This window comes from Solenopsis invicta, chromosome 10 (assembly GCF_016802725.1).
Source record: "Solenopsis invicta isolate M01_SB chromosome 10, UNIL_Sinv_3.0, whole genome shotgun sequence".
In the NCBI taxonomy this organism is placed as follows: Eukaryota; Metazoa; Arthropoda; class Insecta; order Hymenoptera; family Formicidae; genus Solenopsis; species Solenopsis invicta.
Window position 1 is genome coordinate 3,106,503 of NC_052673.1, and position 17,536 is coordinate 3,124,038.

The 17,536-nt window shown below is 34.6% G+C and overlaps 2 protein-coding genes across 2 annotated transcripts; both read left to right on the forward strand.

Moving 5' to 3' along the window:
* Positions 1 to 1,288: 1,288 nt before the first annotated feature.
* LOC105205070 lies at positions 1,289 to 6,061 on the forward strand. The gene is made up of 4 exons (XM_039454294.1): positions 1,289 to 1,558; positions 1,783 to 1,891; positions 2,028 to 2,805; positions 5,708 to 6,061. Exons 3-4 carry the CDS (start codon positions 2,032 to 2,034, stop codon positions 5,810 to 5,812), a joined length of 879 nt encoding a protein of 292 aa, XP_039310228.1. The 5' UTR covers positions 1,289 to 1,558; positions 1,783 to 1,891; positions 2,028 to 2,031; the 3' UTR covers positions 5,813 to 6,061.
* On the forward strand, positions 2,812 to 6,061 carry LOC120358811. The gene is made up of 5 exons (XM_039454293.1): positions 2,812 to 3,521; positions 3,646 to 3,978; positions 4,073 to 5,181; positions 5,263 to 5,423; positions 5,676 to 6,061. Exons 1-3 carry the CDS (start codon positions 3,245 to 3,247, stop codon positions 5,116 to 5,118), a joined length of 1,656 nt encoding a protein of 551 aa, XP_039310227.1. The 5' UTR covers positions 2,812 to 3,244; the 3' UTR covers positions 5,119 to 5,181; positions 5,263 to 5,423; positions 5,676 to 6,061.
* Positions 6,062 to 17,536: the final 11,475 nt, after the last annotated feature.

Consider the following 17,536-nt stretch of genomic DNA (forward strand, 5'->3'; position numbering starts at 1 on the left):
AAAACGAACTAAAAAATAAACTATAATAAAATAAAAATAATTTAAAATAATTTTTTTTGCTTTAAATAAATAAAGTATCAACAAACACATACATTAATTGTATCAACAAAGAAAATATTTTTTTATATTTATAAAAATAAAATATTACGTATTAATAAGTTTAATATAATTTTTTTCCTGTGGAAACTAATTTTTATATTTTGTTGCAATACTTTCTGAAATTAATTTTTGTATCTGTCTAAAGAATTTGTCGTGAAACATCCTGGTACTATGCATTTTTATTTTAAAGTGAATTAACGTTGATAAATAAGACGAATGAGTTCGACTATCTAACCTAACTTTATAGCTGTCACACTAACCAGCGCAAACGGGATGTCACTGACACGTATCTATGTATAAGTTTTTTGAAACCAAGATGGCGGAGAACGGTTTCCCCTGCATGCTTGAGAGAACACCCCCTCTTGCCTAAAGTAGGGCTTTATGCTTCGTCCCTCTATTCCTAAGTTCGTGGAAACGGGCATGTGCAACCGTTCCGAAACTCATCACTTGTGTGCGCTGAGATTTGTAGGAAGCGTCCAACATAAATTTTGGCGAATTTCCAGTAGTATTAATAACTTCAAGTATCGTGTAACAATAGATCTTAATAGGTACAGTTACATGCGAATAGTTTGTCAAATGCTGTACGAACGTGTAGATTAGGCTGTAGAGGAACATTGTATAAAATAAAAGTCTGATCAACAATAAAATTTATATTTACTCGTTCCTTCACGGTCGCCATGTAATTTTACCTGCTAATTACCAAGGATGATTCTCGATTTTCGCCATCTTTCTTTCTTCTTCCGTTTTCTGGACGCTGATTGGCCAGCTTTTGCCTGTCATCAACCGTCGTCGTAACCGCGTCTCGCGGCAGTTATAATTTCGTTGATTGACCGTTGATTGTTAATTTTGTTTTACGCACGTTATTAATGTTCACTTCGCGCGATTGTAAGTTTCACCGTCTGTTCCGCGTATAAGGGACGCGTTTGGGTTGGTGCGCAAGTCACTTTTTCACAGTTCGTTTACAAAATTATCGTTTATTACTCAATCACACAAATCACAAATAATAAATTTAAACAACTTTCCTTTTCTTGATTATATTGAATTTCTTACAGTTCTTTCTTAACGTAATACCAAATAAAATACATTATATTGACGTTGCGCGATTTTTGCCCGCTGATACAATTATTGCACCACCCTCTCTGATGTCCGAAGACATCGACCTCTTATCACCTCGGGTCTTCACCAGGCCCAATGAACTCTTATGGGAAAATTTCGTCTAGTATTTCAGCGCCATCTAATAGTTTACCCTCTATAATTGTGAACTACGTATCCGGCCATGCGGTGCCATGCGGGATCATTTGGGATCATTTGGAATTGTTTGGAATCATTGTGCAGTGCGGTTGTGTTGTGTTGTGCAGTGTAACGTGGTGTTTTTAATTGCCCTGGCAGTTACTGGTGTATTGAAATCGACTGAATCGAATTGAGCGTTAACGATTATTAACGATTGTTAACGACATCGGTAAGTATAAATGAGCAAATGGATTAATTTAAAGAATAGGTTACATATTTGTATTTGTTGATTTTGACACGAGCGAATTATGTCTTAATTATTTATTAGTTGATTTTTAGTATTTTTAGTATTTTCATACATAAATTTCTTCATATTTTTAACATTTTTATTCATGCATATGTTAATTTTAGTCATATATGTTTAAAAAGAAATATATGAATTTGATTCTTTAGATTTTTGGATCTTGGAGTACAAAGATTCTTCAGGGAATCTTATTTTGGAGATACCTAATATCTACTTGGATAACTAATAGCTGTGGAACCAGATACAGAAAAAAATTGGGTAAGTCATCATGCATAATTTTGTTGAATTTATTATATATTGAAAATTATATAGAGTATATAAAACCATTCTTCTTCTGCACTAATTGATTTTTTTATTGTTTATTTATAAAAAAATTTATATCTTTTGTCTTTAGAAAAATGGTGAAAGCTTGTTGCGTTCCTAACTGCAAGTCAGGTGTTAAAGTTCCTTCGCATAAATTTCCCAAAGATGCAGAAAGATGCTCAGCATGGATAAAAAATTTGAAATTGTATGACTTGCAGAATTATTGTGCTAATGAATTGCAAAAATATAAAGTATGCCATAAGCATTTCTCGGAGAAAGATTATAGCTGCTCTCAACGTAACCGATTTCTGCTGAAAACAGCAGTACCTGCTTTGATAATGGAAAATAATGATGTGGACAATATTGCAACGGATAATAATGTGCAATCCGTACCACCACAGATTGAACAGGCAGATATTGAACAGCCGCAAAGTGAACAGCCACAGATTGAGCAACCACAAATTGAACAACCACACATTGGTCAACGTGTAATAGACATGGAAAGAACATTGCAACAGCACAATGAATTATTAGTGCATCATGACGGTCTGTTGCAAAATGAACAAGCATCGTTAAACCAAATGTTTGAGAAGAGGATACAAAATTTGGAAACACAGTTCGCAAATACATCCAAAGGAAGAAGACCAAATTTACGACATATTACACGTGTTGTTCATCTCAGTCCGAGAGCAAAGTCATTGCATATTATGAACGTAAAATTGAGACGTAAAAATAGAGACTTGAAGCGTCTTGCAATAAATTATAAAAAAAACAAAGGCACAATTTCTTTCACACATACAAACGCAAGTAATACTGTGAAAGAGAAATTCGTCAATATGATTTTAAGGAATAATGACGTTCCTGTTCAGGTACTTAACATTCAGTATAACAGCTAATATCCTTTCATGTTCCTTTACCTAATAATGTTTTATTATAATTTGTATACACACACACGTTTTATTATAAATTTGATCAGTTTGATAAAATCTTTTTCTTCAGGCCCGAAGATATACTATTGAGGATAAAATATTTTGCATAAATATATATAAGAGATCCCGTGCATGCTATACTTTTTTAAGTAAATATTTAAGTTGCCCATCTATTTCCACCTTGAATTCACAACTGAACAACATTCCTATTAGAGCTGGATGTACTCGTTTAATAGTAAAGTATCTGGAACAAATAGCGTTGGATCCGAAAGACAGCAGAGACAAATATGTTGCTCTCATTTGGGACGAAATTTCATTACAACCAGCTTTATACTACAATAAAAAGCAAGATCGAATCATTGGCTTTGAGGACTGGGGAATGAGAAGAACAAGAAAAATTGCTGACCATGCTATAGTTTTCTATCTTCGGTGTCTTAAATCTGGAAACAAGATGCCTTTGGGATACGGTTTTTGTGAGAGCACTACAAAAACGCATCAACTCATTCGATGCGTGAAACAATGGCTAGTGAACATTTCTGCATCGGGATTAATACCTGTGGCTGTTGTATGCGATCAGGGTGGTACCAATATGGCTGCAATTAACAGTTTAATTTCTGATTCCAATAAAATTCGCATTATGAAGAATTTACCTACAAGTAAGTACATAATTTACAAGACAATGTACACTTTTCTATTACTTATATCGCTCCATATTTATGATTTTTATTAAATTTGTTTCTAATATGTAATAAAGACTTTGAATATTTTCGTTTGTTTCAGGTAATAGTTTTATGATAAAAAACCATAAAGTAATACCTGTGTATGATTACGTACACTTGATAAAGGGTACCAGAAATAATCTTCTCACAAAGGATTTAGATACTGACACAAGAATATCGTGTGCTTTAAACAAAAAATACGCATCTTGGGATGATATTCAAAAAGCGTACGACATTGATAAAAATTCTCTTATGAGATACCGACAAATGGAGAAAATAACTGAGAAGCACATTATTCCCAAGCTAATCCCCAAAATGAGGGTTAAATACGCAACTCAAGTATTTAGTCGCACAGTGTCAAATTTTATGGATGTTATATTAAATGTAAATGGAGGTAAATAAGTATATGAATAAATAACTATAAGTAAATTTTAAAATAATATCAAAAATATCTAAGAATAATTTTGTCTGTATTTTGTTTGTTGCAGGAGTTGTCCCAACACAACAAGGAGACATGATTATGTCCAAAAGTGCATCCACAACTTGCGAATTTGTCAGATTTATGAATGATTTATTTGATTCATTCAATGGCAAACATCAGCAAGGATTAAGTAGTATAATAACGGCTACTAGTGGACACTGTGCATTTTGGCAAGAAGCCTGTAAAAAAATCAAAAATATGCGTTACGTTGAAAAACTGACTAAAAAAATTCCTAGTAAGACTGCACCTAATTTAAAAAACTGGATTTGGACTATGAAAGGCACACAAGAAATATGGAAAACACTTCGTGCTGCTAAATTTGAATCGCTCAATTTAAAATTTTTGAACCAAGACCCGGCTGAAAATTTTTTCAGCCAGATAAGAAGCAACGGATTTGCTAACAGAAATCCAAGTTGCGAACAATTTGAAGGTGGATTTAAAACATTACTTATTTGTAATTTATCTTCCAAACATTCCATCGGAGCTAACTGTAAAGATACTACAGAAGGCTCGACATTGGCTTTGACTCATTTGATGAATCTGTCTCAGACAATGAAAGAAATGAACGATTCTGAAAACACACAATATGAAGAAGTAGAATGTAATGAGTCAGCAATACCAAGAAGTGATATAAATGAGAAATTACTTAACGAAAAAAAAATCATTGACATTATTAGACGCAAAGAACTTGTTGCGCAATGTGAGAAATGTGCCAAGAATCATACAAACGCACAAACTTTAATTGAAATTGAAAAGGCTATCGAAATTTTAGAGCAGCAATTTCCTGAGATATGCCATAAAATTAAAATACTAGAAAAAACAAGAAAAATTCTAGAAAATCAATGTTTTCTTACGTGTTCCGTACAATGTACACACTTAAAAGAAACATTAATATTGATAACCGCAGAAGAATTTCTCAAAGCTTGGTGCAAATTTATGAATAATATTCTGTGCCGAAAAATCAATGTCCACTCTGATAATTTCATGTATAAAATAGCTGCGAGAATGTCAAACAAATATGGAAAGAAAATGAAACCCGAATCTAGAATATAGATAAATGTTCCAATGTCTATATGATTAAATATACAATCAGCATAGTATCTTTGGAAAGGAAAGGTAAGTTAAATTGCACGATTTATCTAAGAGTATATGTTACATATATTACAATTTACTAACAATCTTGGAATATGTTGACAGAATCCTAAATATAATGTGAGCGTAATACTTAGCGGAGATTTTAACATCGGATCGGCCCATGATCGAAGCTACCAGAGACAGTGATAATTGGCCCATGATTAAAACTACCAGAGACAGCGATAATTGGGACATGGAGATTCATGAATCAACGAGATTAAGAAGTAGGTAGAATTCGCAACAGATTACGTAATTGTGTTATAAAATACAATTTTTTAAAATACAATTTTGTCTTTAATAATAATAAAGAAAATTGAGAGCTTAATGAATTTGTCATTTTGAGAATACAAAGAAGGATATTCAAAATTTTCAAATATAATTTGGTTGAAAACTACAAAATATTCCATGTTTTCCATGACACATTACGTGTCTGTCTGGATCATAAATTTTTATTAATTTGTGTTTTCTTTTTGCAGAGCTGGACGTATTATTACATTTGGTACTGCAGCATGGTAATAACAGCCTGTCGACGGAGAACCCACGCGATGACACGCCAAGGCGAAACGAGGACGCAGAAAAGAGAATATTCCGGAAATACTCAGTGGGGCTTTAAGAGTAGTTTTTTTAGTTTTACCTAAGAGAGAGAGAGAGAGAAAGGACTAAAGTTACACGAATTAAATAAAAATATAAACAGTCAAGTATATTTAAATTGACATACCCAAGTCGCTGGTTTGTACAAAATGCATTATGTTATCTCATAATTTTCATAAAGATTTTGGTTAGATTTCTTTTTAAGGAATACGTTAATTCTTTTTCTTTTTGAATTATTATACTATATAAATAAAATGTATTTATAAATTTATTACGTGTTTTTAATTTTACCTGATTCACTAATAATTTTTATAATTTTAATAACAAAAAAGGGTAAAAATGCCATGCATTTTTATCGACTATTCATGCTGTTTTACCTTGTAGTTCACACTTATAGAGGGTAAACTATTAGATGGCGCTGAAATACTAGACGAAAAAATAACACGGGAGTTTGACGACTCTGGTCTTCACCGACTAACTCATGTTTTATTATCTTTTCCTGCTTCCCTGTTTTTACGCATGCGCCTAATGCTTCTTTCTCATTTTCGTATATACGCCATTTTTTGGCGCAAAATATAAAACTGCTTATTATTGCTTTAACGCCCTTTATGGCTAATGAAATAAGATTAGACTATGATAAAATAACATAAAATTTGTTAAACATAAAGTTGGTATAAATTAATAGCGTTACTCTAGTAATGGAATAAATGAAAATGTTCTGCCTTATGGCTATAATCATGTAAGCGATACTTGGTTCATCTTAATTTTAATTGATGTTGTTGCTCTGCGGTGACCTCGTTGGCGCCCTCCTAGGTTCCTCGAGGCTGCTACCACTCCCCGGGATATTCCCTCGATTGGAGACCACCTCTATCGGTTGTCCGCTCAGGAGCTCGCCTTCCTTGTCTGAGTCGACCCTGTCCAACTTTTGCTGCTCAATCAGAAGCCGATCCGGTGTTGCTGCACGGCCAAGCCTCTCCAGCGCCACTGTGATCCTCGGTTGCAACATGCTGAACATAATGCCCGGTGCGTTCGTAAGCTTATTAGTGCTGATGCGGGGCAGACTTATGAGCAGTGTTGCTAGATGGGTCGCTTTTTTCGCGCATGCGCAACAGTAGAGGCATTTAATACAGTACCGTATAGTAATACATATGTATAGGTGGGAAATCTTGGCAAACTGTTGCTGCAAAGGTTAAATGTAAGCTATATTTCAAAACATTCCTTTCGAGAAAAATTTTACTCAAAATAGTATAGTATACGTTACGTGTATTATATATTTCAAGTAAAATTTTTTTCTAAAGGAACGTTTTAGAATCTAATCTTAATAGTGTAAATTATTTTGTACATCAATTATTTAATTTTTTTATAATTATTTTTGGGCACGTGCATGTAAATCTTATTAATGTCTAAATAACTAATATTTTTTCTTTTTAAGAAGCTTTTTTTTATTATTATTGAAAGACAGGCTCTAGTAGTACCCTTTTCCGTATGGTTATAATACTTTACTGAGGCTGAGTTTTATGCGCATGTGCAAAAAAAGCGACCCATCTAGCAACACTGCTTATGAGCGCCCTGAAATTCATCGCTCGGATCCGCTTGGAGACCTATAGAAAGCGTCCCAAAATAAAGTTGGATGAATTTCTGATATTTATGATAGTTCTGGGGGCACTGAGGCATGACACTTTGATAACTATGGTTGTAGCCATATATGGAAAATTGCTGAATTCTATACGAATATATAGACTGGGATGTAGAGAAACATGCTGTGCGTGATATTCGGTGCCTTCGTGAACCTATACAGTGTTGACGCAGGGCAGGATGTACGAGTACTCCGAAATTCATCACTCGGGTATATTCTAGGGTCAATGGGATCAGAAACTTCATTTGAATTTACGACCACTCCTGCGACCTTACGACCCCATTGTAGACGCCGCTTTAGTGCAACAAAGCGTGCGTTTCGAGTTGCGCATGAAACGCGTTAAAGGGCCTCGCACATGAAATGCATAACAGAGCATAAGCGTAGCATAAGGCCTCTGGACCAATGGGAATCTTATGTAAATCAATATGGTGACTTTATGCTGTATGCTCATTGGTTCATCGGTCTTATGTTATGCTTTGTTATGTTACGCATTTTATGTGCGAGACCCTTTTTGCATAGCTGCATAACCGTATGCATAAAAAAATTGATTGGTCTATTTCCTTATGCATGTGCTAACGAACCAATCATCTTCCTTATGCATACGGTTATGCAGCTATGCAAAAGTCTGTGTCGCGGCCTTAAGGGCCTTGCACATAAAATACATAACATAACATAAGCACAACATAAGACCGATGGGCCAATGAGCATCCAGGATAAAGTCGCCATATTGATTTACATAACATTTTCATTGGTCTGTCGGTCTTATGTTGTGCTTATGTTATGTTATGCATTTCATGTGCGAGGCCCTTCAAGTTTCGAGGGCCTAGGGTAAATGTTAATAATTGAGTCAAGATAATGATCATCGAATTTAACTATGTACAGTCGTGAGCTAAAAGGTTGCAACACATTTTCCTCGATTGTTTTTGAAATGTAGACTTGCTCATCGAACGGCGAACGTCATTGGTTCTTACCTGTGGATCCAACCAATTACGTTCGCCTATCGATGAGCAAGTTTACATTCCAAAAACCATCGAAGAAAATGTGTTGCAATCTTTTAGCTCACGACTATACAGTGAGATATTCATTTTCTATTCTAGATTCCAAAGTAATGAAACAAATCATACTATTGAGTCATATTTTGCCACCAAAGAGAAGACTTGTAATAAACAAAAAGCATTGGAAATTTTCGATCCAAGAATGTATAGATTTTATTATAATTCACGCAATTATGAGTATTGTCAGATATTACTGAAAATTATTTTGTTCTCTGAAATAATATTTAAGCGAATATTTGAATGTTTCTTATCGTATCAGAGTGCAGCTGATATTAAAGCCGAAATTGATTTGCAAAAAAAACAAACGAGCAAAAAAACGGAACCTACCTTTACAACCATTTTATTTTAGTCAAAGGTCCAACATACACTGATATTCATAAAAGTTTTATTGTCATAAATGAAGTACGAATACGAAAATTGTCTTAAAGTATTAGATTTATTGCTCAAAATTTTTCACGTTATGGGTATTAGCTATCCTCCACAAAGCAAACATAATTATGAACTTATAGAAATAATGATCTTTAACAGCCAAAGAAAAAGTTTAAAAAATATCCTAATATTCAAGATATTATTCTAAATATAAAATTTGATCAATAATTTGATTTTTAAACAGCCAAGAAATTGCATTATTAAAATTGAATTGTCCTGATTGTGGTATTAATTTTAATCATATTGAAAAATATACATTTTATTTAAAATACGTTCACAAAAAAGATATTTTTATTTGCCATATTAATAATTGTCTTAGATCATTTCATAGAATAGACAATTTTGCAAAACATATTTTAACTCATGGATTTGTTACATGAAAAAAAAACTGGTAGTACGTACCTATTCCAATCACAATACAAGTGCCCATTTCTAATACTTCCATTCCTAATACTTCTATTCCCAACTCGGATACAACATTATGTTTTGAGACAGAATCTTCTTCAGAAAATGCAAAATATACATTAAAGAATATTACATCGTTTCTTAAACAAATTGCTATAACAATTTAACATTTAGTTGCTCAATTATATGATAATTTTTCTTTAACAAAATCTGATATTCAAAAAATTATAGAAATGATTCAAAATTTTTGTTGTTCGAAATCATTAAATTGACTTGAATAAGTTATTTTAAATTGTGATTTGAATGAAGTTATAAGTTCTTTTAAAATAATTTCTGAATATTTTAATAATTTTAATACAGAGTATAAAAGAGAATTTTTTTTTAATTTAAAGTATTTTCTTAAGCCATCACAGACTATTATAGCCACTTCACCTGATGAATCCAGACATCATAATAGAATATCAATTAAAATAAAAGATTGAGTAAAAGATAGAATTTGTTGTTATACTCCGATCCAAACTCAATTACAGCAATTTTTTACACTGCCCAATGTTTTACAACAAATTTTGGATTATCAGAAACATTTGGAGATTAATGATTCAGAATTTTATAAAAATATGGTACATGACTCTTTGTGGAAATCCATAAAAACAATTACAACTTCTAATAAGATAATTTTACCATTAAATCTATATTTTGATGATTTTGAAGTTTTAATCCATTTGAAAGTCATGCTGGTTATTATAAAATTGGGTGTTTTTACTATAGTATCCCACTAAAATATAGTAGTCGCTTAGAAAATGTATTTATCTCTACATTATTTTATAGTACAGACAGATGCCTTTATGGAAATGGTACTATTTTAAAGCATTTGTTAAATAAATTAAAAGTTCTGGAGAAAGATAGTTTATACGTAGAAAATTATAAAAAGCATGTATATTTTATAATATCTTTTGTAATAAGCGATAATTTAGGAGTTCAATACTTGGGTTAATCAAAAATTTTTCTTCTAATTATTATTGCAGATTTTGCTTAGCAGACAAAACTGTAACAAAACAATTGATCACAGAGCAATCAAAACTAATAAGATCACAAGATCAATATGTATTTCATTTGGAAAACAAAGATTTTGGAGTAAAGGACAGATGTATCTTCAATGATTTAAAATATTTTCATATTTATGAAAATCAATGCGTAAATATTATGCACGATTTGTATGAAGATGTTTTAAGATACGATATGGCAAATATTATATCAAAACTAATATATTCAAATTTTTTTACATTAAATTCTCTTAATTTCAAAATCAAATACAACTTATATAATGCACATGAAAAAAACATACCGCCAGCTATTAAAGAAAGTCATCTAAAAAATGGAAGAATAATCTGTTCAGCTGCTGAAATAAATGCATTGGTAAATCACTTTTGTTCTATAGCCGGTGATATTGTTCCTCAAGGCAACAAAATTTGGAATTTTATTAGCTTTGAAAATAACAGAAATTTGTTCCAGTTTATGTATATCTAAAACAGCAATTCAACAACTAAGTTTTTATATTTCTGAACACAACAAATTATGTGTATCTCTTTATGATAATCTTAAACCAAAATATCATTTTTTGACACACTATCCACGAATTATTGAAAAAATTGGACCTCCTCATTACTTATCATTTATGAGATTTGAAGCGAAACATAAAGATTTAAAATTGAATGCCCACAGTTGCAGAAATCGCATGAATTTGCCTTTTACACTTCCTAATCGAATCCAGTTTAAATCTACGTCGATATTTGAATAAGAAAGGATTTTCTGATAACACATAGTAGGGTCATATAAAAAATTTTAGAACTGAATTTAACATTCAAAAATTTTTTATTAACTACATACTACAAAAAAAAAAATTTGTTATAAACCTTTCGTGAGTAGAATTGCAAATAATATTTTACCACAATTCAGTAAAATAAAATATGTTTTAAAGAAAAAACTGATAATAGTTGTAACCTGTATTGTGAAAAATCAATAACATTGAATTATAATGAACACTTTCATGGTTATGAAGTAATTAATGATAAACAAAAAATTTTTACGTTTTATTCTGTTTATAAATTGAGTTATCTTCTTCCACTAAATTTACATATCATTAACACGGGTCAAATGATGCTTTATGTTCCAAATCATTAAATGTGGACAATTTCTTGGCTGTCTATATAAATATGTGTAGAAATAATTTATAATGACTTCAAAGCATAAAGATTTCTAATATAATATTTCTAATATATCTAATACTATTGTATGTTCAGATAATTTTATATTATTATAAAAGTTAATAAATATTTCTTTCAAATATTCTATTTTTATTAATAAACCCCAACTACGATTTCTATTATATATCTGTTTTTAAATTAATACCTGAATACTATACTATTTCAAAAAAGGTATATACACATATATATATATATATATATATATATATATATATATATATATATACACGCACGCACGCGCGCACACACACACACAGGGTGTCTCAGACTTTGCATCACATTTGTTAATAACAGATTCCTGAGATGACTTTGTCAAAACGAAAATACCAATATCAAAATGTTGAAGCTACAACAATTTTCAGATGAAAAGAGTTTAAACGCGCTTAGATATGGCACATTACACAATAGTGAAAATGTTCTTAAATATAATGGTTAATTTTCTAATTAAATTTGCATCCTTCTTCACAGTACAATTTATTTAAAAACTTATAGCCTCGCCATTTAAAAATGAGCTATGATATTTGGATTTTTGTTTCAAATTAATCTCAAGAGTCTGTTACTATCGGTATCATGCGAAGTTTGGAACAGTCGTGTGTGTGTGTGTGTGTGCGTGTGTGTGTGTGCGCGCGCGCGCGCGCGTGTGTGTGTGTGTGCGTGTGCGTGCGTGCGTACGTGCATGCGTGTGTGTGTTGCAATATTAGTATTTATTTTAATTAGATAAAAAATAACTTATATTTGTAGCAAGAATAACATTCTTGCTTCAAATTAATGAATTACTCATTCTGAAAAATTAATACTTTAGCACTGAAAACACATTTTCTTTTTGAAGGTAAATAATTATTCTCTTTTAAATTTAAAAAGTGAGCGGGGGATTAATGAAGTTTTTAATAATATTAGTAATATTTTAATTTTATAAAAAAGATTTAATAATTTATATTAATTTGTAACGATGCACCTCCGCACCGTTTCTCCCTGGGGCCCTACGAACCGCCCCCCCCTGTCCGGCCGAACACCCGCCGGACAGGCAAACAGGTGCTATGCGTCGATAAACGCCTCTTACACGCGCGCGCGAACGGTCCAGCGAACGCGCCGTTAATCGTGCGAACTTCGCGCGCACGCGCATTAAGCCGCACGCTCCTGGCGTTGGAGCAACATAGAGGCGTACGCGCAAGCGAGAGCGCAATACCAGACCGATCTCGGAGCAGTGGAGATGCTGTATTCCGAGAAGAACCGAATTCCATCCGAACATCCTCGACTCTCCGAGATCGAGGTATAAAAGGCGGACAATCTCGTAGAGAGATCGACTCTTTCCCGGTCCAGCTTCCGAGCCAGACCTAGGAAATCCGTGTGGTAGAGCGAGCTCTCTCACTGCTGAGAGATCTCGGCGATTTCCAATCCCGCTTTCCTGGTACCCGGGGAATCCGAGCGAGCTCTGCCACCGTTGAGAGATCTCGACGATTCCGCCAAAATCCGTCTCCACCCGAGAGTCCGCGGTGACGACTGCCACCCAGGGGATAGAGTGATCTCTGCCTCCATCGAGAGATCTCGAGGCAGCCGGCACCGGCGCACGAACAGGGATTCCCTACTAAAGGAATCCCACCGAGCACCGACGCGACGACGTAAACACAGCGAAAGATACGCGTCGAAATCAAACGGGCGTGACAGGGACAACGCTACCATGCCGTTCTTTCGCACCGGCCGCGAGCCGAGTACAAAAGGCCGAACCTGTGTAAATAGATATCACCGTTCTGTATATACCGCGTTTCGCTATTATTAGATCACGTCACCGTGCCGTCTTGTATATACCGCGTTTCTCCGAATCGTATACGAGGTGTGTTCAAAAAGTATCGCGAATTTTGAATTTTCGCGGGTTACGTATATTCGAATTTCGATCTTTTTGTGGCGTTATGTTGGTACTCATGTCTCTCACTTATGCCGACAAGCTCGGCCATTTTGAATGTTCACTTAATTATTGACAGCTGCTTTGCTTGCACATGTTTTGGATCGTCTTCGATTTTTACCTATTCAAAAAAATGGATCAAAGAACCTGTATCAAATTTTGTGTGAAAAACGAAATTAAGTGCGCGGATGCATTCCGAATGTTGACTGTGGCATACGGAGAAGCTACCTTGGACCGAAGCAACGTTTATCGGTGGTACAAAATGTTCTCAGAAGGCCGAGAAGATGTGAACGACGAAGAGCGTGCCGGACGCCCGAGCACTTCAACAACAGACGAAAAAATTAATGAAGTGGAGAAAATGGTATTGGCCAATCGTCGAATCACCGTTAGAGAAGTTGCTGAGGACCTAAACATATCGATTGGCTCGTGCCATTCGATTTTTATCAATGATTTGGGCATGAGACGGGTCGCCGCGAAATTCGTACCAAAATTGCTCAATTGCGACCAAAAACAGCATCGCATGAACATTGTTAATGAAATGTTGGACTCTGTCCGCGACGACCCAAATTTGCTCCAGAGGGTCATAACTGGTGACGAATCGTGGGTTTATGGTTATGACGTGGAAACCAAAGCTCAATCATCTCAATGGAAGCTGCCGCACGAACCAAGACCGAAAAAAGCGCGCCAAGTTCGGTCGAATGTGAAAGTTTTGCTGACAGTTTTCTTCGATTGCAGGGGCGTGGTGCATCATGAGTTCTTGCCACAGGGTAGAACGGTCAATAAGGAATATTACCTGCAAGTTATGCGCAATTTGCGCGAAGCAATCCGCCAGAAACGCCCGGATTTGTGGAAGAACAAAAATTGGCTTTTGCACCACGATAACGCCCCTGCTCACACATCGTTGCTTGTGCGCGACTTTTTGGCCAAAAACAACACACTAATGATGCCGCAGCCACCGTATTCACCAGATCTGGCCCCCTGTGACTTTTTCTTGTTCCCTAAACTGAAGAGGCCCATGAAAGGACGACGTTACGCTACGCTTGACGAGATAAAGACGGCATCGAAGGAGGAGCTGAACAAGATAAAAAAAAAAATGATTTTTTGAAGTGCTTCGAAGATTGGAAAAACCGTTGGCACAAGTGTATAATATCTCATGGGGATTACTTTGAAGGGGACAAAATAGATATTCATGAATAAATAAATAATTTTTGAAAAAACACAAAATTCGCGATACTTTTTGAACACACCTCGTACTCATGTAGTAGGAGTATAAATAAGTTTCCGCCGTTTTTTATCAAAAATTGAGCATTTATTGTGAAAGAACGGTACCTAATATTTTATTCGACGTATTGTCCATCGCTAGCCACTACTTTTTCCCATCTTTCTGGCAGCATACGGATACCGCGTCGGAAGAACGCTTCATCTTTTGAAATTATCCACAAATCGACCCAATTTTTTGTATCTTTATATGATGTGAAGTGTTGCTCAGATAGGCCATGCGCCATCGATCGAAATAGGTAGTAATCAGAAGGAGCAATGTCTGGTGAATACGGCGGGTGGGGTAAAACTTCCCAATTGAGTGTTTCCAGGTAGGTTTTGACCGGCGCCGCAACATGTAGACGAGCATTATCATGCAGAAGAATGACTTTGTCGTGTCTGGAGTAGTAGTGGGCACGTTTTTCCTTGAGTACTCGGCTCAATCTCAGCAATTGTGTTCGGTAGAGAGCCCCAGTAATGGTTTCATTCGGTTTGAGCAACTCATAATACACGACACCAAGCTGATCCCACCAAATACACAACATGAGCTTTTTTCCATGAATGTTCGGCTTGGATGTCGATGTTGTAGCATGGCCAGGTGGTCCCCATGATTTCTTCTTTTTTGGGTTATTGTAGTGGATCCCTTTTTCATCACCAGTGACTACACGATGCAAAAAACCCTTTCGTTTATGCCTGGCAAGCAGCATTTCACATGTGAAAAATCGTCGTTCAACGTTTCTCGGCTTCAGTTCATATGGAACCCAGTTTCCTTGTTTTTGAATCATTCTCAATGAGTTTAAGCGATGTGAAATTGCTGGTTGAGTCACTCCTAATGTAAGTGCAAATGCTTCTTGCGTTTGGCACGAATCTTCTCATCTAATAATGTTTCCAATTCCGCGTCTTCGTACACTTTCGGCCTTCCGCTACGTTCTTTGTCTTCGGCGTCAAATTCACCGTTCTTAAACTTGTGAAACCACTCACGGTAACTTCTCTCACTTAAGGCAGCCTCACCATATGCTTCTACAAGCAATCGATGCGCCTCGGCTGCAGATTTCTTCAAATTAAAGAAGTAAATCAAAAGCTCCCGCAAATGACGCTTATTCGGCTCAAAACTCGACATTTTCGTATGAAAAAGATATATGATGCTGATACAAAATCGCTAATATTTTAAGGTTATGTTATTGCCAGATGTCCAACCTTACGATATAACGTTTTACAACAGACAATTTCAACCATAACATACTAGTGACGCCATTTTTTGTGAAACGGCGGAAACTTATTTATACTCCTAATATATTGTCTTCATTTTGCTACAATAAAGTTATACTCTCTTTAACGCACTCCCGATCTCAGATTTAATTAACCCGGCAACTTCCCTTCGAGCCCTGGCTTCCCTGAGCTCGTCCGCGCTCAGACAAACACAGGTTGTTACAAATTTAAGTGAGTAAATATAATACTTGATTCAAAAAAAGGTATAGTTTTCTTTCAAAAAAGAAAAATTTCTTTATTAAAACATAGTTTTCTTCTCTCGACTCTATATAATAAGTAAATCGAATTTTTTATTTAATTAAATATTCTTGATTGAAGTATGAAACTTACTAGAATTTAGAACATATTTTGAATAAATATAATACTTATGATGAATTTACGATAAATTTGCGGATATACAAACTTATGAAATACTTGAGATAAGTAATATTTAAATGTAGTATGTATTTTTCTGTGTAGTTTTATACTTCAATCATGTAAACTAGGCTTATAATTACATATTCATTCTCATCCAACTCATGTTTCGCTCTCCTCTCTAGTCGTGGCACTTTTCTCAGTCTCTTTGTCGAAGCATCATTCTTCCGCAAAATTTCACTTGTTTCTCGTTCTTTACTATCCGCTTCACGTATTCCGCGCACCAGTGTCCTTTCGCTACGCGACAATGTTAAAATCTTATCGTTCTCGTTTCAGCAAACAAAAAATCTCTTTATTTTATTCAACTTGGCCGACAACACGTTCTCGCTTATCTCTTCCTCATCGTTCACACAATTACCATTCGTCGTCGTTCTAAGATCTCTCAAAAAAATCTGTCAATAATGACTGTTTTTTTTTCCTCTTTAGTGTCCTCATCCGAGCTTCTCTCTCTTTCCTTTTTATCTCCTTCATTTTTTTTCTTCGTCTCCCGAATTGTAAACATGTTCCTTCTTCATTACAACGTATTTACCTTCGTTGGAAGTTCTACTAAATAAATTTAGCACTTTTACTTTGCCGTTTTCTCGTTTCACTCTCGGTAGTAAGGAGCTTCTTGGTTTTGTACGAGTTTCTGGCTCTATTTCTTCGAGACCCGATTCCTTTATTTCTACGTTGCTTTGTGTCACCTCACTTAAATCACCGGAATCACTTTCTACATTTAATTTTCGCTTTTTAGCAATTTTATCTGTTTCTTTGCTTTGCGTCACGTTTGCAAACAAGTTATGCAAGTTTACTTTCTTTACTTTACGATTACTTGATGGTAACGCCTTTTTAGCAGCAAATTTAGAGTTTTCTTTTTTGTAGTTATACTTTTCCATGCAGAACCTTTAGAAACGCCTTTACCAAACACGCTATACAAGTTCACTACTTTTGTATAATTAAATAACGCCTTTTTAGCACCAAAATTAGAGTCTTTATTTTCCTTTTTTGTACTTTTAATCTTTTGTGCAGAACTTTTGAAAACGCCTTTACTTTTCTGTTTCAAAATATACGTGGACAAATCCTTTAATATTTATAATAACTCTGAAAATCGTTATAAACGCTCTCTGCGAGTATATGC

Bases quoted from the DNA above. Each gene is read 5' to 3' on its own strand.
- LOC105205070 (XM_039454294.1), top strand. From the start codon at position 2,032: ATGGTGAAAGCTTGTTGCGTTCCTAACTGCAAGTCAGGTGTTAAAGTT. The intron at 2,806-5,707 runs GTACTTAACATT...TTGGTACTGCAG, and splicing joins ATAATGACGTTCCTGTTCAG to CATGGTAATAACAGCCTGTC.
- LOC120358811 (XM_039454293.1), top strand. From the start codon at position 3,245: ATGAGAAGAACAAGAAAAATTGCTGACCATGCTATAGTTTTCTATCTT. The intron at 3,522-3,645 runs GTAAGTACATAA...CGTTTGTTTCAG, and splicing joins TATGAAGAATTTACCTACAA to GTAATAGTTTTATGATAAAA. The intron at 3,979-4,072 runs GTAAATAAGTAT...TGTTTGTTGCAG, and splicing joins TATATTAAATGTAAATGGAG to GAGTTGTCCCAACACAACAA.